Source organism: Odocoileus virginianus, chromosome 12 (genome assembly GCF_023699985.2).
Source record: "Odocoileus virginianus isolate 20LAN1187 ecotype Illinois chromosome 12, Ovbor_1.2, whole genome shotgun sequence".
Taxonomy (NCBI): Eukaryota; Metazoa; Chordata; class Mammalia; order Artiodactyla; family Cervidae; genus Odocoileus; species Odocoileus virginianus.
In genome coordinates, this window is record NC_069685.1 from 63,870,885 (window position 1) to 63,891,635 (window position 20,751).

Consider the following 20,751-nt stretch of genomic DNA (forward strand, 5'->3'; position numbering starts at 1 on the left):
GCTAATATGCCACTGTATGGATATGTCACTTTTGTTCATCCATTTATCACCTGATGGGCTGCAGTGACTGACCACCCCATTAAGAACTGGAGGGAGACCATTGTCAGGCCTGATGTTGCCCAGTCCAGTAAGCACCAGTGAGGCTTGGTTCTGAAGAAACTAAAATGCCACCATCTTCAGACCCTGCTTTCCCACCTGCTCCTCTCCTGAGCAGTAGCTCCGGGTGGTCCAGATTCAGCAACACAGACCTGTGGGTTTTTTTTCAAGTGTATTTGCTATTCCATATTTTGAAAGGTTTTTTTTTTTCCTACTTTAAATTGTAACCTTGGTAAATTGTTTACCCAAGACAATTCTCAATGGCTTTCCTTTTTAATATTTTGGGTGTGGTAGCAAGTAGAAGCAGCCCATCCCAATCAAATATTTGCAACTATCTGAAAAAAGTTCCCTATCTGGTCAGAGAGGGAACACTCCACGGAGGAAGTGGGAATTGAATCTGGATTTCGAAGGAAGGTTCAATTCTCAGAGGAATAGATGAGGAAGAAAAAGGCATGTTCCAAAGAAAATCCAAAGTTTTTTTTCTGGGTGACTGGGAACCCCTGAGTCCTGGAGCTCATGTCTTAGGTACGTTAATTTGGTAGCTATCCTCCGTGCACAAAGTGTGATGGTGTTGGAATCCTCTGGACTTCTGCTCAGAGGAGAATCGAAGTTTCAGAACTTCCATCAAGGGGGATGTTTCAGTTACAGCCTCTGGGGCTGTAGAAAGATTATCTCTATCAAAGTCCAAATGACTTAATGGCTTTCTCACCCCCGCCCCCTCCCTCCCGTACACACACAACTGTCTAAGCGACACCCGTGCAAGAACCCGACACGCCCCGGATTGGCCCAGCAGCAAACTGCCCCAGACCGCCTGAGCCTTTCCCATACGATCCTGGAGGTGGGGGTGGGGGTTGAGAGCCGGGTGCGGGGGCTCCGCTCTCAGGAACTGTGGATTGACGCGGGGAGCCGGGAAGGAAGGACAGGAACTTGACTTCTGCATGAGACCAGGAGGCGCGGGACCTCCAGAGAGGACGCGCATCGCCCCGGAGCAGGATGCCGTCTCCACTCCCGCCGAACTTCAGCAACCGCGAGGAGAAATGTCTGCCGCCGAAGGCGGGGCGCGACAGAAGGGGCGGGGCTAGAGCATGGGGGCGGAGCGAGTATGTAGGGGCGGGGCAAGACGGTAGGCGATGGGCGGAGCGACAGTAAGGGGAGGAGCGCAGAAGGCGGGCTAGGGGGCGGGGCTGTATTGGGGGCGTGTTCCACCTCCCGGCTCCACCCCCGCCGCAGGCGCGCCCGCCCCGCCTACCCGCTCCCCCGCCCCCCGGCTGCCGCGGCGGTCGAGAGCGGGGAGGGAGGGGAGAGCGGGTCACGACGTTGCCGGGGCGGGGATAACCCCTCACGTGGAGCAGATGAAAGGGCCGCGGCGCGACGGCCGTGGGAGCCCAGCCGAGCCTGCGACCCACAAAGCCGCCGCCGCCGCCGCGATGGGGCTGTGAGGCGTCCGCCCGCGCTCGGTCCTCCGCCGGCCCGCGACTATGCCCGGCCGCGCCCGCCCTCCGCGCCCTCCCGCCGCAGGACCATGAGGCCGCGCTCGGGCGGGCGCCCAGGGGCCCCGGGCCGCCGCCGCCGCCGCCTCCGCCGCCGCCCCCGCGGCCCCCGCGGCCGCCGCCTGCCGCCGCCGCCGCCGCTGCCGCTGCTGCTCGGGCTGTTGCTCGCGGCCGCGGGGCCCGGCACGGCGCGGGCCAAGGAGACGGCGTTCGTGGAGGTGGTGCTGTTCGAGTCGAGCCCGAGCGGCGACTACACCACCTACACCACCGGCCTCACGGGCCGCTTCTCGCGGGCCGGGGCCACTCTCAGCGCGGAGGGCGAAATCGTGCAGGTAGCTGCCCGCCGCCCGGGCCCCGCGCCGCCGCCGCCACAAGATGGCTCCGGGGGCTGCGCCCGCCGACCCCGCCGCGGGCTGGCGGGCGGGCGGGCGGGAGGGGTGGTGAGGAGGCCAGCGGCATCCCTCTCAGGCGGGCGGGCGGGCGGGCGGGACGCGGCCTCCAGGGCTCCGCCGTGGGGGGTTGGCGAGCGCACGTGGGGGTTCGGCCTCCCGTGGGTCCCGGGAGCGGGAGGGGAGACCCCGGGTCCGGGCGCCCACGCTGAGGCAGGCCCCCTTAGGCGATCGGGGCGCTCGCTTTTACCTCAGGTGGAAGTCCCGGGAACTACCTGTTGAATGCCAACTTCGGCGAGACAAGTGATGAAGGATGGGGTGGCTCGTTCCAGGTCGCAGGCTGTGCCCTCCCACCCGTGCAGGTTCTTTGAGGGAGCAGCCAGGCTTGTCCGAGGGGCTTCCCGGGAACCTGCCGCCAGCCTCACCTGGGCGCCCACCCTCCCGCGGGGGCGCTGGACCAGCAGCCGCAGGAGGAGAGGCAGCGGGAGCTGGCCGAAGAGTGGGGATCGCGGGTGCCCCGGAGTGGCCGGAGCAGCAGTCCTCGCTGCGTGCCTCAGATTACAGAGAGGGTGGGAGGGAGGCAGCCTGCCCGCTCCTCGGCCAAGGACTAGTGCAGAGGGCCTGCACCTCGGGGGAAGGGTCGCATACTGACAGGGCCTCCACCTTGCTCCGAATGAAAGGGGTGTGCATTCCAAAGGAAGCTGGCGGAGTGGGGGGCCGGGGAGGGGGAAGTGGAGAGCGAGCTTTAAGCAGACCCCCGCTCTGTGGAGGAGGGACCCTGAGCCCAAGCCTCTGCAGATGGTGAACTGGGTAGATGCCTTCCTGCTTCCTTGGCTGTGATTTTATCATCTTACTAGTAGACAGCCAGTGCACTTACGGCGGTGAATATGCGTGCCTGGGATGGGAGTGATTTGAAATGGTTGGCTTGTCTTTGAACCTTTTGCGGGTGAGGGGGTGGCTGCAGGGGCTCCAAGCTTTGAGGCCTTGTGCGCTTTACTCTTGGATGAGTTATGAATGAAGAGCGGGGACTGAATGGAATTAACTGCAAGCAGCCTTTCATTTCCCCTCCGCTGGTGCAGACTGAAAACGCTGCAGGGTTAGGGCAGGGGGCAGTGCGGCTTGGCCCTTAGAGGTGTGTCCTTAGTCCCCATCTCAGACTTCTGCAGGACAGATAGAAGGGGAAAAACACAGGTTGTTTGAGTTGTGTGACTACACATATGTTAAAAGCTTTTGGACTTTTTAGGAGGATAAGGTTATAATTATAGTCTTTAATTTATAAGCTTTAGAGACCACGGTCTGCTGAAGATTCCTGCAGCCTTTCAGTTGCAGCCTTCAAGCACAGTTTGAATCTTAATGCCTACTCCTTGTGACTTCTTGTTTCTCTTTGAGGCTTTCACTGTGGCCTGATGCCTGTAGAAAATGTTTGATTTACAGCTTTCTAAGAGAAAAGATGTTTTAATCATGGCACTTCACTTTTTGAAGGAGACTTTTGAAGTTTGCGATTTTTATCTGCAGTGTTTTAACTTGTACTCTTTCTCCCTAGTAGGTTGTCTGGCGAGCTATCCATTATGAGTAGTGCAGTGCTTTGGAGATAATCTTGGGTTCGCCATTTAATACAAAATTAGCAGTTTAAACACACCATTTGTAACTATTTTATCCTTGCGAGTGGGGCGATACTGTGTGAATTTGGCAGAAGGAATCTATTCTCTTTTGAAACTTTTTGAAGTGCTTATCTAACTCCTTTGTAGTCCATTAGCCTTGCCAAAAAAAAAAGTCAACAACTGCTAAGTAAAGAAAAATGACTTAAATGGTATTTAATAAGTTTACCTGTTAAGCAATCACTAATAAGTGTCCTAATTCCCTTATAACTGCAGTAATACTGGTGAGTTTGTCTGAGCTGTCTGAGTAGTCATTTCTTAGTGTTCTCTACATCTTTGATAACTTTATTGTGAGGCCTACTTGCTGAACCTGTGTGCACAGAAGGAGCTCGGCGTGGCTTACAGGGCTGTGTGTGTACAGAGGCTGGCATGCTTTTATTAGTTCTTGGAATACTCCTGAGTGAAGGAACTAGCGTGGCTGCTGTCAGCCCCGAAGAAAGTTTTTGTAAGGGAAGCTGATGTTTTAGGACTGCCGAGAGAATGTCACGTCTTGCGTGAGAAATGAGAATATAGAAGAAACAGCTTGGTTGTTTCTTCAGCTTCAGATTAATCAGATTTTCTAAGTGCCCTTGTTGAACTTTTAAAGCCTCCTTCTCTTTACTATCTTAAAGAAAAAGCTCTTGCATAATTTGCTATTTACTATTTTATGGTCTTTGGAGCGGGGTTCATTTTCCTTTAACTAAACCTAAATGGTAGCCCTTACAGCACTGGTTTTGTTGCCGTGGGATTCTGTAGCGCTGTTTTCATGCTTTAGGGGGAAAAGAACCTGTCTGAGAGACTCTTTCCTTTAAGAATTCTAAGATAGGAAATTGGTTTGCATCACTGATTTTTTTGCCCCCTCTATATTGTATGCAATGAAAGTATGTGTCTGTGTCTGTTTATAGAGTAGATACCTTATCACAGTCTGGTTTGCCCAGATAACTCTAATTAGAATACCTGTTCATTCATCTGCATGGGTTGGGGTAGGAGGAGGCCTGGTAAAGCAGGGGTGTGTGTGTGTGTGAGAGAGAGAAAGAGAGAGAGAGGGAGTGAGAAAGACATACAGAGAGAGAGAGGGAAATTCAAATCTTGGGATTCGTCACTAAGAGTGTTGATTCTCTCCTTGTGCATTTTAGGCTTAAATAACTTTCCCAAGGTCATCACTGTGCTCTGAAAGAAGAGAGATCCCTTTTCTTTTTTTTGACATCTTTGTCTGTGAAAGTTGTGGAAACAATATGTGGCTATGAAGTGCTATTCACCACTGTTAGTATCTTATTTATTCATGCAGCATTACAGCCTGTTTGTTTGTGTCAAGCATACAGTGTGAACGCTGAAGGAAGTAATTACACTTCTCCTTTAGTTCTGAAGTGTGGAACTTTAAAGGGTTCTTAGAGGTATTGATACATATTTCATCTTTGAACCAATTTGTTGCTATTAATGAGATCATTATCTGAAAGTTTCAGACTTTGGCTGTTCAGCTCACATGGTTAGTGATGTTAAATAAAGACCCAATTAAACACTGGCTAGTGGTATGTGAATTGGTTAAGCAAACAAAGAAAATTTGCATAGCTAGAGGTGAAAGATTGTTTTAAATGGAAATGCATCCCCCCCCCCCCCCAAGTCAAATATTTAGAACCGCTTGAGAAATTCATTTGTAGGAGAAATCTGAATGGTAGGTTTTGTGTAACTTTAAAATCGGCCTCTGGATCCTGGATTAAGTGTTGAATGGTCTTGAAAACAGAGCTTGCTGAGAACATTTAAGAACTAAGCCAGGGCCTTTAGCCATGAGGGCTGGGAGGAGAGCTGAGTGGTGGGTCAGAAAGGCTTGAGTGAGGTCCTTAAATAGCTAATGTTAACTAAGGGTATCAGAGAGAATAATTTTAGGAAACTAATTCCTCTGCCTTGTCTCCCTGTCAGTGTGTTTCTGCAGTTTAACATTTGATCAAACACTTTCTTTTCATCTCCATTTTAAGTTAACTTAACAGGCCTGCCTCTCTAAAAATTGACTTGACCTAATAGAACAATTGCGTGCTGACAGCTGACCTGGATTTACACAAAAAGGGATTGCTGACTGTCTTGTCAGAAGGGCCTTCATAGGTTAAAACCAAGCATTTGATTTAGGGGAAGACATCAGGGCTGTGTTTTGTGACCTCGTGAATTCTTTAGGGGCTCTTACTTTCTGTCTCGTTCCCTGAGATGCCATGGGAGTTACTAACACAGCTCTGAATGGAGATGAAGACAGGAGTGAGGGCTAAGTGTGCAGCCCGTGGACTAGAGAGGGTGATGATGGCTTCTCTTTAAGAGCATTTATTTTGTATAGGGCACTATGCCAAGCTCGTCATGTGTTTGCTCATCCAAGTCTTTAACATGGAATCAGCAACTGTTGTTGACCCATTTGACAGATGAGGAAACTGAGGCTGAGAAAGGCTGTTTGACTTCTGCAAACTCACACAGCTAGCAAATGATAAAACTTGGGTTGTAACCTAGGTCTGTCTGGCCCCTTTGTTCCTATTACTGTTAAATAAATAGGAGTTGGCTGGTTAGGTCCTGACGTTTGTTCAAGTCTAATTTTTAACAGTCTAGAATAGTGGTTCTTAACCTGAGGGTCACAGACTTCCAGAGATGGCCTGTGAACCCCTGAACTTATGCATACAATCCTGTGCATGTGCACTTTTATTTTCCTGAGAAGATGCGTAATTTTCCCCCAAGGTGGGTTCTCTGATGCCGCTGCTATCCATGAGGAAAAAGAGAAGCAGTCCTCCAGTGCTCGTCATCAAGTCATCCATACCTGGGGATTTGAAGGCGGTGACGTGAGGCTCAGGCTAGCAAGTCGTTGAGGAGTCTACAGGTTTATGTGTCCCTGTCGAGCGTGTTCACTTGATGGATTTCTACTCAAGCCCTGTTCTGTGCCAGATACTGTATTGCTGTTCCTTTAGATCTGTGTGATCTAAAGTGATAATTTGACTGGGTCTCCACACACAGTGGAGCCCCATAGTCCTGAAGGCATCCTTTATCTCTAATGGATGAATTTCTCTCCAGTTCATCTATCTGTAGTAGTGAAATGCATTATCCTTGGGGGAAATGAGAAGGTAGTTACTCCAAGAATTTTCTGCATTTAATATCGAATCACTATGTTGTATACCTGGAATTAACATAATGTTTTTAGTCAATTATACTTCAATTAAAAAAAGAATATTCTGTATTTAGATGGTGAAAGGCAAGAAGATGAGGCTCTGAATGCAGAGTGTGGGAGTGTGGACTGCAGGTGTGTGTGTGTCTTTTCAATATTCACTGGGAAATGAAATGGAGCATCCGTCGATGTTGAAACACCTTGAGAGCAACCCCTCACCGCTTCCCCGTGGACCTGGACACAGGCCTGTTTGTTTTTGTTCATCCCTGGTCCCCAGTGCCTGCTGCTTATCAGACACTCAGTGTTCAGTGAATGAATGATGGATTCAGGGTGGACACCAGGTGGGCAGTGGATCTTTATGAGAATCGATGAGAACCACTTCATTTGCTTTGGCTAATACATTCTGGGGTCAGCTTTCTTTTTTGGCTGTTGTTTACAGAAACTTGCTTGATTAGACGGAAAGAATGGTTCTGGTTGGAACCACTGCTGTTGTAACACCAGGCTGTGTGACCGTGACACACGTGTGTGTGCGTGTGTGTTCATGGTAGGGTATCTGGCGTTACGAAAGTCTGAAGACATTCTTTTCATGATAAAACACTGATAATTGAGAGAGGCCTAATGTGGACAGCTGTTAGGGATGGACAGACACATGAAGAACAGTTCATGGCCAGGCCCTAGTGTCCCCAAGCATAACTGTTAAAGTTTGGTATTCAGGATTATCATTACCCTGAATATTATGTCATATGAAAACTTTGCTTTTTGATGGCATTGCACAAGTCTGGAGAATGCGGATTCGCAGTTCATGACAAAAAGGATGTTTAAATCAATCTCGATAATCCGAAGACCCAGACTCAACCCTTTAATGTGTCAGATGAGGAGGCTGAGGTCCAGAGAAGTGAAGGGCCAGCACCACGTGGTAAGGTTGAGATAACCCTGGAGAACTGTTTGGGTCTCCCGGCTCCCACGTTTGGGCCTTTCTGTCATCCTCAGTTGTACCTTGGCCGAGTGTGCCAGGGAGAGCCGACTCAGAAGTGAGCTTAGTGATCAGGTGTCTAATTGGGGAAAGCCAGGTCTTGTAAAGCTGCATCTCGGGTGTAAGTGGCTGCTTTTCTCCTTTAATTTAGAGCTTTCACTCAATCTTCCTCTGTCAGAGCTCTTAAAAATAGGTGGTCATGATCCCATGTTTCCTGGACGCCAGGCCCTGGGTACAGCACCTGAATTTATACTCAGTGGACGAGGGAAACAGGATGCCCCAGGTTTTCAGATGAGGAAACTAAGCTCAGAGAGCTGAGGTCATGTGTGGAAGATGCTAAGCAGGTCAGTTGCAGGGTTCAGATTAAAACCCAGCTCTGTGTGATTCCCAGCCATTTCTGTTTTCACAAGACTGCTTCACTTGGCACTTTCTTCTGCTTGGGATGAGATGATGGGAACTGATGGTGGAATTTAGAGTCCGTATAAACCCAGACTGATGGACCAAGAGATGAACTGGTAACTTCAAGTGAGAAAACCCTCTGCCCTTAGAGATTTTTCTCCTTCTTCCCTCCCTTCTTCCTTTCTTCCCCTTTACTCTTTCTTTTTTCAATCACACAGTCTCATTCTACCTTGTTTTTTTCCATGAAGAGCTAATCCGCCAAGGTTGGGAAGAGGGACCAGTGACTTGAAGTACACCACTGTCTCTTGATGGCATGTCCGTTGTTTTCTGGCTCCAGGGAAGTTGGAATGGCTGTGGTGCTCTGGCCTTTAGAGAGATCTCTGAAGTGAGACACACCTCCTTCCTGTACTGGCTTTTCAGAGTCCTTTCACAGCCTGTGTGGCTTTCCCCAAAGAGGCCCCGTCCCGTGTTCATCGCCTTTCTTCCTTTATTTACACACTCTGCGTGTTCCCTGTGATCTGAAATTTGATTTCAAAGATGGTCAGAACCTGAAGCTGTGGCTTCCCTCTGCTCATCCCGTCCTCCTGGCCATTAAAACCTCTCGTGGGTCTGCGTTCCGGCAGTGGGCCGGCGTTCACTGCTGCTTTCTGTGCCGCTGGCCCTGTGCGGGGCGAGGCAGCAGGTGGGGGCGAGGGAGGCGCTGGCCCTGCCCGCAGGCGACCGAGCGCAGGGGGCGCGGCGTGCTGACCGCAGGCCCTCTCCGGGGGCGCACCTGGCCCAGCTGTGACAGGTGGGCCTGGGCAGCCCATTCTGAAGAGGCTCCTCTGCGTAATGACACAGTACGTGGATTTGTGCCTTTTGGCCCTTTCCTGCTCATTTTTTTGTTTGTTTTGTTTTGTTTTTACCTACCTTTGAGGTTAAAAGCTGATAACCCCTCTGCAGAGAGGTGCCTTTATACCTGCCAAACAGGACGGGGAGCCTGTAAAGAGTAGAGGGTCTTTGTTCCATCTGCTGCTTGAATGAGATGTTTGAAATTCTGACTTTGAGTGGCTCTGTTGACTCACGATAGTGTGAAGAGAATGAGGTCAGCCGGCCTGTTGTGGTTCAAGGGAGAGCGTTTTATTTTTATTACCCTTCAGATCTGTGGTAAGACTTGACATTAACCCCCTTCTCGCCCCAGCAGCCAGTGTGATATGGTTGTTTAGAAATTCAGTGTGTAGAGTTGATTTGGTGAAGACAGACTCTGATGATTCTAAAAGTTTCACAGGGAAATGTGTGTTGGGATGGGAGCTTCTGGTCTCCTGGTGCAGAAGCTGCTGCATTTTTAAAATAAGTTATGAGTGGTGCTCGATCAGGTGCATGTAACCCTTCGGTGCTGTAAGAGTTTAAACTTGATTTTTTTTTTTTTTTTTTAACTTAAACCGAGTACGCTAACTTGTCAGCAGACATTTGAGTTCCTGCTGTGGACACAACCTAGAGAAGAAACAGCTTTGTGCACCCACCATACAGTTTGTGATTTGCAGGTGTCATTTTCATGATTTCTCCCGTGAACGGTGGGCTGTTGAATTACCTGCACTTCTCAGAGGAAACTGGGAAGCTTCACAGAGTACAAGTAAGCTTCTCAGGGCCACAGAACTAGGCTCGAACTTGGGTCATTTGAAGACAGACCTCGAGACCTGCTTGCTTGAGGACCTGGGTGTATTTAGATACGATTTGGGCAAAGAGGCTAGAATAGATTCATTTTACATTACCTCTCGTCAGGGCCAACATTTCCCTTTAAAAAAACAGATCATCTGTAATTTATTCCTTAATTATAAAAATAATACATGTTTATTGTAGAATACTTGGAAAATAAAGGAAAGTATGAAAAAGAAAATCAGTCCCACTGCCTCCATGTAACCTCGTTAACCTTTTGTTATTTGGGATAGCTTTCCTTTCCTTTTTTTTTTTTTTCCCCTATGCACTTAGATTTTTAAGAAAATTGGAAAAAAACACTATATAGTGTTAATGACCCTTTGTGTACCTTAAGTATTTCCCTCTTACTAATAAATATTCCAAACCACTTTTAGTGTCTTGTTTTCCATTATTATAAGTGATGCTGTGGGGAGTTTTTTCTCTATCCCTTGATTATTTTCACAGACTCAAGTTCTAGTATTGGGACCCCTGTGTGGAGAGGTATAAACACTTTCCCTGCTTCTGTTGTGTGTTATCAGTTCCCCCTGCAAAAGAGCAGGGCTAGTTTATATTCCCCAGCCAGGTTGGCATATGTGTTTCCATGCACCCCCACTCACAATGGGTAGTTTCTTAAAAAACAAAACAAACGTACCCATTGAAGGCAGGAGGAGAAGGGGACTGCAGAGGATGGGATGGTTGGATGGCATCACCGACTAAATGGACGTGAGTTTGAGCAAGCAGTGGGAGATTGTGAAGGACAGGGAAGCCTGGCATGTTGCAGTTCATGGGGTCGCAAAGAGTCAGATATGACTGAGCAACTGAACAACAACCCATTGAAAAACAACTTCACAAAAGTGAAAGCCTGTGTATTCCTGTATGTGTGTTAGTCACTCAGTTGTGTCGGACTCTTTGCGACCCTATGGAGTGTAGCCCACCAGGCTCCTCTGTCCATGGGATTCTCCAGACAAGAATAATGGAGTGGGCTGCCATTTCCTTCTCCAGGGGATCTTCCCCACCCAGGAATCAAACTCAGGTCTCCTGCATTGCAGGCAGATTCTTTACCACCTGAGCCCCAGGGAAGCCCTGTGTATTCCTGTCACTTAGCAAGTGGTAAAATACTGGCTTTCCCCCCTCTGCTACGAGGATATGAGATGCGACTCTCAGCATCAAAGGGAAGGTGCTTGGTGTGGTTTCTGGGTCCCTCCCTGGCGGGTGTGTCTGAGCCGGATCCAGGAGCAGGCGCCCTAGGGCTCAGGGTAGGGACGCAGTGTCTGGCCAGGCAGATGGCCACACTCTGAGGCCTAGAGAAGACCTCATGGAAGGGACCGCCTCCTGGTGGGCACAGCCGGTGGCAGCAGATTGCGGCCCAGGAGGGTGCTGCTGCCTGGGATGTTCTCTGCCCCGCCTCTGTCCCTGTCCCCCTCGTTCCGAGCGGCACAGCTGTCAGCGTGTGGTCGGTAGAGGTGCATTAGAGCCAAGCTCCAAGACCATCGGGGCGTCCCTAAACAGCAGGCCCATGGGTGGAAAAACGGTTTCCTGCTGTTTCGTTTGATCCCTGTTAAAAATCTAGAAGTTTTACATAAAAATCTGGAGCTTTGGCTCTTCTCGAAAAATGAAGAGATCTGGCAGTGTCGGGTCCACATTCCCATGTGGCGACAGCCTGCTCCAGTGAGACAGCAGCTGCCCTCTTCAGATGGGGTGCAGGCCCCCGGTCTACAAGCTTCCCTTGCATCGCGGCGGCTTGCTGTGCTCCCGGGTAACGATCCTGTGCCTACCAGCACCCGGGGCCCCCGTGGGCAGTGACTTGCCATCCTCTCTCTCGCTGGGAGTTCTGGAGCTGAAAGCTTTTAAGTTGCGCTTGGCAAGTCTCCGTGGTCTTTCCCCTGCCATCTGTGTGTCGGAAGGCCAGGCCGTCAGCGACTTTATGACACTTCACTGCACCCTGTGAGCCTCAAGTTCCGCTACCGGGGAGGGCCGCGGCAGCCCTGGCATGACCAGCGCGTTCTTGTTTGTTGCTGCTGTTTTTGGCTGCCCCGCGTGGCATGAGGGATCTTAGTTCCCTGACCAGGGATCGAACCTGCACCCCCTGCAGTGGAGCACAGAGTCTTCGCCGCTGGGCATGAGGGAGGTCCCCCCTGACCTGAGTGTGCTCAGCTGACAAGGTGCTTCTGTTCCCTGGAGCCATTTGGCTCACACCTTCATCACCATCTCTGTCCATTCTCTCTTTTTGCTCCTTGGTTTCTTTTGACTATAAGAGCTCCTGCTTGACCTCGAGGGCACCCTGAAATGCCATGGCCCTGATCTCCTTTTACAGCGAGGGTGCTGTGGGCAAGGGCCTCGCGCCTTTGGTGGCAGGAGGAGCTGGGGTTAGAACTCGGGTCTCATCAGTCCAGGTGCTGGTCTCTCTGGAGCAGCATCCTTCTCTGATGCTCAGCTTCCAGCAAATTTTCCACGCACTTTTAGGGTACCCCCCCCCCCGCCTTGAACTTTCACCCGTATTCCTGGTTTCCTCCTCCCAGCTCAGAGCGCCTTTCCTGGATTCTGCCCAGAGGGCCATCTGCCATTCAGGTTGCCCCAGCTGCCAAGGCTTGTCCCACACTCGAAGTCGAAGGCTTTTCTTTGTACCTAATGTTACTTAAGCGCCTTCAACATTTCTGTGTTCAGCACCTTTATGCGATTTTTGGAACCACCACTGGGTACCCGGAGGCTTGGCATCATTTCAGAAGGTGCCTCAGTCTTGGAGTAGGTGGTAGGCAGGCGGCTAATGGCATGTAAAGAATGCTGCAAGCGTGACTTGCAAAGCCATTTGCAAAATGTAAATCGAGGTAGCTTGTGGCCGAGTCAGAGGAAGTGGTGCCCTTGCCCCCTCCCCGCTGACCTTGCCCCTTCACCTCATCAGATGCCGCCTCAGCATCTCCCTGCCTCCGCCTGTCTCCCCCGAGCAGCTCTTACCCTCCCCACCAGCTTCATCTTTCCCCAGTAACCACTGATCTTGTCATTCCCTCCATCAGAATCTTTCAGCGCTATGCTGTTGTTTGCTGAGCGCAGAGCTGGCCTGGGACGCGGGCCTGTGTCCTGGGTGTTTCTGCTTTTATTTCCCGAATGGGTCCTGGGCTTCCCTCACTCTGTGACCTTCCGCAGGGACACCTTTCTGCGGCTTGCACGTTCCCGACTCCCACCTTTGCCCCCTACTCCACTTGCCCGTCTCCCCAGTGCTTTCACCTGGGGTCACACTTGCGGCCGTTGCCGTCAGGCATCCCCAAGTCCTGCTGGTGGGCCCCCTTCTGCCCAAGCACCCCATTCTTTGCTTCTCAGTTGCTCTTCCATTCCTTACTATTTCTTTTTCCCCACAAAGTCACGGCTCCCAGCAGAGAGGGTTTGTGACTTCCTCACCCCCCCTGTTGCCTTGCAGTAAAGCTCTTAAATTTTACTGAACTGAAATTCTTCTAGATTATGATACTTAGGGGTAGCGTAGAGGTGGAGATGTTAGTGGGGCCAAAAAAAGAGAAAAGACTTGGCTTTTTGAGGGAGAGCTTTCTGTGATTGGAGAAACCGTTCACAAGATGTGGGTGTGTCCTAGGGCTATTCCAAATAGTTGGGGTGGACCAGACTCTCAGAATAATTTCCCCTTGCTTCTGTTCACTGGGCTTGGAAAAAGGACGTGGGATAAGGCTGTAGCACCATCTAACTCCTTCCCAGCTGGCAAGGGTGCCTGGGTGCAGTGTTCGGAGCATGCTGGACAAGAGACATCTCAGCCTAGACTTTTAGGGAGTATGTTTCTTTTAAAAAACGTGCAATATTTCGGTGTCACTTAGAAAGCTGGTGTTTTGGGAAATAGTAAAAGTTATATGTAGTCCCAAAAGGACCCGTTCTTAACTTAAGTTTGTACCATGTTGGTTTCTCAACTCTCTTCTCCCCACACACCACTCCACCTCTGACCTTGGAAGTTCTGGCTGAGGCTGTGTTTAAATGCTGGACGGAAAGCAGCTTTATTTCACTTGTTAGAATTTGTATTTTAATTTTGGTTTGCACTGTCTTTGTTGCTGTACACGGGCTTTCTGTAGTCAGGGCAAGCGGGGGCTACTCTCTAGTTGCAGTGAGAAGTTACACTTCTCATTGCTGTGGCTTCTCTTTTCTTAAATTATTTTCTTTCTTTCTTTATTCCCTGGCTGTGCTGGGTCTCACTGCTGCACGGGCTTTTCTCTCGTTGCGGGGAGTGGGGGCTACTCTAGTTTCGGTACTTGGGCTTCTCCTTGCGATGGCCTCTCCTGCTGTGGGGCACAGGCCCTGGTGCACGCGGGCCGCAGTAGTTACAGCTCCCGGGCTCTAAAGCACAGACTGGATAGCTGTGGCTCGCGGGCTCAGCTGCTCTGAGGCACGTGGGATCTTTCCGGACCAGGGCTCGAACCTGTGTCTCTTGCATCGGCAGGCGGACTCTTTACCACTGAACCACCAGGGAAGCCCCCTGCTCTGGCTTTTCTGGTTGCGGAGCCTGGGCTCTAGAATGCAGGCTCAGTAGTGGCGGCCCACAGGCTTAGTTGCTCCATGGCATGTGGAATCTTCCCAGACCAGGGATCGAACCCACAGCCCCTGCATTGGCAGGTGGACTCCTATCCACCGTCCCAGCAGGGAAGTCCGGGAAGCAGTTTTAAAGGACGACAGTAGTACTCTAAAGAGACCAGCCGAGGCTACTTCCCTGGTGGTCCACTGGCTAAGGCTCCATGCTCCCAATGCAGGGGGCCCGGGTTCAATCCCTGCTCAGGAAGCTAGATCCCACATGCTGCGATGAAGAGTTCACATGCTGCAATGAAGATCAAAGATCCTGAGTGCTGCAACTAAGACCCAGCACAGACAAATAATAAATATGCAAAAATAAATGTTAAAGAGGCCAGCAGGCTATGAGTGGAAGGAATTAGAGTTTCACTTTCAAGAACATGATTTTCTAGTCTTTAAGCAGCCCACCGTACACATTTTGGAATTATTAAGTTATTGCTTTGTTGTGTACATGTTGGCATGTTGAGGTTTTTCGGTTATTGTTTTTTGTGGAACAGTGGCTATCATATGGGTGCTCGGACCTTCAGAAATAGTTCAGAGTCTATCTGTGACATGTTATGTTTCACTTCTACTGGAGGCTAGTCACACCTTTTCACGGCATATCCACTCCAGAAATGTTCCGAGGCCCCCAGGTAAGTGTCAGCCTCACCCAGGGAGTTGAGTGAACAGCCAACGTGTAGTTCTGAGGCTTTGGTGTTACTGAGTTTAAATCTCTAGGACACACACAAACTTGCTTGGCATTCAGTGTGCCGTCTGGGTGATTCAGGTTCCAGTGGCAGTGGTAATTTTTGCATTTCCTGACTCTTGTGTTTAAATTTGCAGTCTCAACATTGCATCACCATAGGTTTTCACATTTAATGAATATTTATGTGGAGCAGAGTTCTATACGAATGCGGCGGTTTCTGACTTGATTATAGCTCGCTGCGTGCTGTGGCCAGGAGTGCCCTACAGACGACAGAGCTGGCACACGCCTCAGCACGCCAGGCCCTGGCGGATGTGGTTAGGGACCACAGTGACTGGTGCTCTGGTTGCCATGCCAACCTTGTTTTTGGAAGGGGGAGGCTCTGAAACAGCAATGGGATGGGGGGTAAGAATAGTTTAAGAATATTCCAAGTGGAATGATTCCCTGTTATGTGCTCCTACAATATAGAACCCTAGATGTAGAAGAAAGAAGATGTAGAAAACCCTAGAATTCTTACTAGATGCTCAGGTAACAGTAGTTAATTTTCTTAATTATGCAAGGCTGTTTTAATTGCCCCCTTGCAAACTTGTCAAAGTTCAGGTATGAATGTCTTCCCTACTGTGTGTGTGCACGCGCATGTGTATTTGTACGCTCAGTCATGTCCGACTCTCTGCAGCTCCATGGACTGTAGCCTACCAGGTTCCTCTTTTCATGGGATTCTTCAGGCAAGAATACTGGAGTGGGCTGACATTTCCTTCTCCAGGGGATCTTCTCGACCCAGGGATTGAGCCCGTTTCTCCTGCCATGGCAAGCAGATCCTTCACCGCCTGAGCCACCTTGGAAGCCTGGCTCCCTTACTTGCTGCAGGGTAAATAGGGACTCTTCAGCCTCTTAAAACTTACAAACCCCTCCCTCCCACCTCCTACCAACATCCCTTGCCCTCTGGTGTCTCCGATCCAATGGGGGTGATGGGGGAGGGAAAGGGAAAGAACACGGGGCAGGATGGGTAAGGGACTCCTCCTCCCTGAGCTCCTCATCCTCATTCCTCCCTGCTCCCCATTTCAGGAAGCCTTATCCTCTCCCCTCCCTGATCCTGTGTATTCAGCAGAGATCATGGTGGCAGGTGCCACCCTCCTGCCCATAAGTGGGGTCTCAGGCTGTCCAGCTCTCAAGGTTTGGCAAGGAGAGGAGTGATGTCTCTGCCACCCAGCCCTGGGATGCTGTCTACCCCTTTGCAAATGATGTCCCACAGAATGAATTCTTTGGTGCTTGGTGTTGTGCAGTGAAACATCCGGAAGGGGATTGGTCAGGCCCAGTAAGCTCAATGGGAGGCCCTGATGGTGGGATGGGATGGGACGCCAGGGCACCGCCCTCGGAACTCGTGCCCCTCTGCAGAAGGTGACCCAAGTCCCTGGAGGCCAGGCTGGGGCCGCATCACTGGCTCAGGCAGCCGCATGGTTAGAGGGCCTGCCGCCTCCCCTCTGAATGGAGACCTGCTGCTGCAGGAGGGGTGTGACCACACGCGTCATCGCAGCTCGCAGCTGTGGGGTCGCCGTGTGACTGTCCAGCAGGCTGCTTTTGTCTTCAGGGCAGGGCTGGGGGCGCGACCTTTCAACATCTCCCCACTCTGACTCACAGCGTCCCTGTGTATGAGTGAGGGGAAGTTGCCCCTTCCTCAAGATACCTGGCGTCTCTTTGCCCTAACGTGGATCCAGGGTGACTCCAGGAGTGGACAGCGCCCCCTCGAGTTGTGCAGTCATGAGGCACCTGTCTGTAAATTCATTCCCTCCTCCCCTACAAGGCTTCTCTCTCAGCAAATGTGATTTGTGCCCCCCTGCCTCCATTCCTAGAAAACCAGGGAGCCACGTTTGCCAGAATTGAGTGTAAAGTTAGGAAACAAGATCCCAAGGTGAGTCTGAAGTTTACTACAGGGGTTTTAAACATCTGCTTTGTCTGCTGTTTTGCTTCGGGTTGCCTGGCGTGGGGTCCTCAGGCCTTGGGTGTGTTCCAGTTAAATGGAGAGGCCTTCCGTGGAGCAGAAACGGCACCCCATTTTATGGGAGAAGATACACATGCCTTCCTAGGAACCAACTTAAAAATTACCTTTAGGCCTATCACCTGATTTGGGTATGAGTTCTCTTCAGTTCTGTGTTATAACCTTGAGCCAGCCGTATTTAAGAGGAGTTGGGACGGTTCCTCCGCGTCTTGGGGCATTGGTGTGAATATTAGCCTTAGTCTGCACCTTTGCTACGCAGACACCCAGGACTTATTGGCTTCCTTAAACTGTGTGTAAATGTTGGTGGTTCTGGATTTCCTTGGCTGAAGTGAGAGGCAGCAGAGCAGACTGCCTAGGCTTGGACCCGTCCCTGCCAGTTACCTGCCGTAGAAAGGTGACCATGCCTCTCTGGGTCTCCGTTTTCCTCACCTGCAAAATGGAGTTGAGTTACAACATGTACTTTGCTCTAGTGATGAAAGGGTGATAATGAAGAAAGTAATGTGTATACTTGCATAATGTTCCTCACTCATACTGACACTCACGGTGTCGTTCCCAAGTGGCTGAAACTTTTTACTCTGAAGTCATCGTTGATCAAGGTTAAAGAATCCAAAGATGCTAGTCATCGACAGGAGAAGCGACCATACTGTAGGAATCATTTCCCAACACGCTCAGTGCCTGACCACTTGCACCCGTGGCTCTTCTCTCCTGGGAGTGTCTGTGAGGGGCTGGGGTGTTCAATGCCTCTGATCCCCGGGTCCCTCTTTCAGCACTGTGACCTGGGGGATGGGGGGAAGCTCTGCAGCAGCTCCACCTGCTCAAGGCTGGGCCCTACAGCTCGGTCACCATCCAGGCTCCGAGCTCGGTCACTTGGTCCTGTGTTCACACACACATACCCACAGGCATGTGCACATGTGAACTGCAAGTCCAGTACACAGGAAATGAAGCTTCTAGACCAGCCTGCCTGTTGTCCCTGAGGCCACTCGGCCTGCCTGCGGGCATGGCCTCTCCAAAGGGAAGCAGGGTGGTGGCTGGCTGCTCTGGATCCAGCCAGGGCCCATGGGATGTTGTGATGCACTCAGGCCGTGCTCTTGGGGTCTGTTACGTGGGACCTGAGGCAGGCACAAGTGATGTCCACGCTTGGTTCGGTCCAGTGTGCGATTATGCCAAAGCAAATACTTTATTAATCTTAATCCCCCAAGTTAGGCACATGGACTTTTTTCTAAAAATGGGAATGACCAGAGTGCATTGTGGGTTTTTCTTTTTTTTTAAACAACCCCCCCCCCCCCCCTCCATCCCCTTTGCCAAGACTGGGCAGTGCATTCCTCTCCTTGAATGGAGACGGTGGTTTCCACCTTGGCCTGCCCCCTTCCCCCACATTCCTGAGACAGTGATGGAAAGATGCCCCTTTCTTTTCCGTGCAGGTGTGTTTTCTCTCTGCATTCTCCAAGAGGTACTGCTTCTTTCTACTTCAAGTCCAGAGAATCTTGCTCCTGAAAGGACCTGCCGTCCTGATGGGACTTCACTAATTGGGGAACTCTTTAGGATCCCGACCCTGAATATGTGTTGGGAAGCTGCTGGGTGACTGGGGGGCTCAGCCATCATTTCTCACAAGGCATGCGAGCGGAGTCAGGACAGGAAGAAGGGCTTAGGTGAAGGGCCCGCTCAAAGGGCAGGAAGAACGCATTTGGTATTAGGTGAGCTCGTCCTTACCTGGTTGGGGGGGCGGTAGGGTGGGGGAAAGCAGGCTCTAAATAAGCAAGCAACCTGACCTCACCTTGAAAATGATTCTGGGCGGGCCTCCTCCCTTCCTTTCCCTCTGCAGAGGCCGGGGACCTGGTGGGATTTGCCAGCTTTGAAGTCCTAAGGTGCTATTTTAATACTTTTCTTTTACACTGCAGGTTTCGAGACCGATTTAACTAGATTCTGGAGGGAGCTCACTTTACAGCATTCTTAAGAGCTCGGACAATCTTGAAAGAGTTAAACTCTAATTAGCTCATTCCTAAGGTATTTAATGCCCTTATTAAAACTCAACTGCTCGTTCACTTTTTTCTTCAGTGAATCAGATTTCTCGAGGAGCTGAGCCCTCGCTCCTCAGATCACAGGCTCACATGTTGAAGCTGGCAGAGCGCTGGAGGCTAGTTCCTATCTGTGTGACAGCATTTTTAATTTAACAGGACCGCCTTTGATGTTTCCAAATATTTATAGGCAGCTTTAGATCATTTCAGTGTGTGCTTTCTTTTTCTTTTCTTCTCTCTCTCTTTCTTTTAAAAAAAAAAACTGGAGCAAAAGTTCTCCTTCATGCAACAGCCTTCCTTTTATCCTGTTGGTTTATTTTTGTTTCCTTTGCAGCTTTAGCGAAGGCTCTCTGGGTGTATTCACACACACACACACACACACGGGCTTGACCCTTCCTCTTGCTTCTTTGGTAAAGACCACCTCTCTGTATCATCCTGCCCACTTGACATTGCTTAGGGCACTTTTCTGCTGTGTCCCTTGACTTTCTAGAAGCTGAGTTTTTTTTTTTTTTCCTGATTTGGCTCAGGAATCTGCTCTCTGGCTGACCTGAGGGCTTTCAGATCCGCGCGGAGACCTGGGCAATGTGTGTGGAGGTGTCTCTTTATGGATGACCAGGCTCCGCCTGTGCGTTTTGACCGGGCCCCAGCACGTTCTGATTTATGATGTAACTCTGGCAAGGGCCGTCGTAGCTGGGGCAGGAAACACAGAGAGACAGAACCCTGTCCTGCTCTCTGCAGGCCTGCTCCATTTGGCTTTGCTGGACTTCCTGGCCGAAAGTAATAGAGAACCTTTAGACCTCAGGCTTGGGAATGGGAAAAACAGAGCTGCGACGGAGATTTGTTAAACCATTAAGGAAAAGGAAAAGGAAACTTTGTACCAATCAAATCCAATGACAAGACAGAGGACAGTGGTTTCTCCCAGGCTGGACTCTGGGTAAACATTCTGTTTGTGAAACTACCCAAGTGGTTACCTCTCGGCCGCTGTCACTTAACCTGGCCTGGAACCTTGCGTGGCTGGCTCCACCACCCCTAGCTCTGCCCCCTCCTGCTCGGGAGGCTTTGGGGCTGAAGGTCACATAGGTGGTTGGTGAAATATTAGAATGAATGAAGGAATACCACGTTAGAGACTGCCCCTGGGGCTTTACACTGTTGGTCCCACTGGATCCTCAGGACACTTCCAGGCAGTAAGAGGTTCCATCCCTGCGTCCCTGGGTGACAGCAGGGTGCAGGGAGGTTTAACGCAACTAGTGACTGGAGAAGCTGGCCCGCAGCGCAGGACTGTGTATCCAGCCTCGCTGTAAGGTGGTTTGAGACCAGTAAACCCTACAGAGGTCTGCTCGCCTCTTACAGGTAACCATGGCTGCCAGCTGCATGCCAAGAGTTTGGAGCTGTCCAGGCTCGCGCCCCAGAAGGGGCGCCGTGGTGCCTAGCACAGCCCAGGAGTCGGGCCAGCCTATGCATCCCGGCCCTACCACTGCCATGCCGTGACCTTGGCCAGGTCACTCAGCCTCCCTGAACTGCTGCCTCCCCACCCCTCACCCGAGACAGGATAGCTTGTACCTCCAAAGGATCGTGAGCTAATTCATGTAAGGCACACAATAAGTGCATAATACACATTAGCACCCTGGCTTTGCTGCTGTGGAGCCTTCGCCCTCAAGGAGTCCACAGTCCTGCTGGAAAGACAGGCGAAGCAGGTGACTGTGGTGGATGCAGCAG

General features: G+C 50.8%; 1 protein-coding gene across 1 annotated transcript in view; it reads left to right on the forward strand.

Moving 5' to 3' along the window:
- The first annotated feature begins 1,387 nt into the window (after nt 1-1,387).
- ZNRF3 (zinc and ring finger 3) overlaps nt 1,388-20,751 on the forward strand; it is a 144,343-nt gene continuing 124,979 nt past the window's right edge. Inside the window, exon 1 of the mRNA XM_020907173.2 lies at nt 1,388-1,918. Within this exon, the coding sequence (XP_020762832.2) occupies nt 1,619-1,918 (300 nt within the window). The 5' untranslated portion in view covers nt 1,388-1,618. The remainder of the gene's footprint in view (nt 1,919-20,751) is intronic.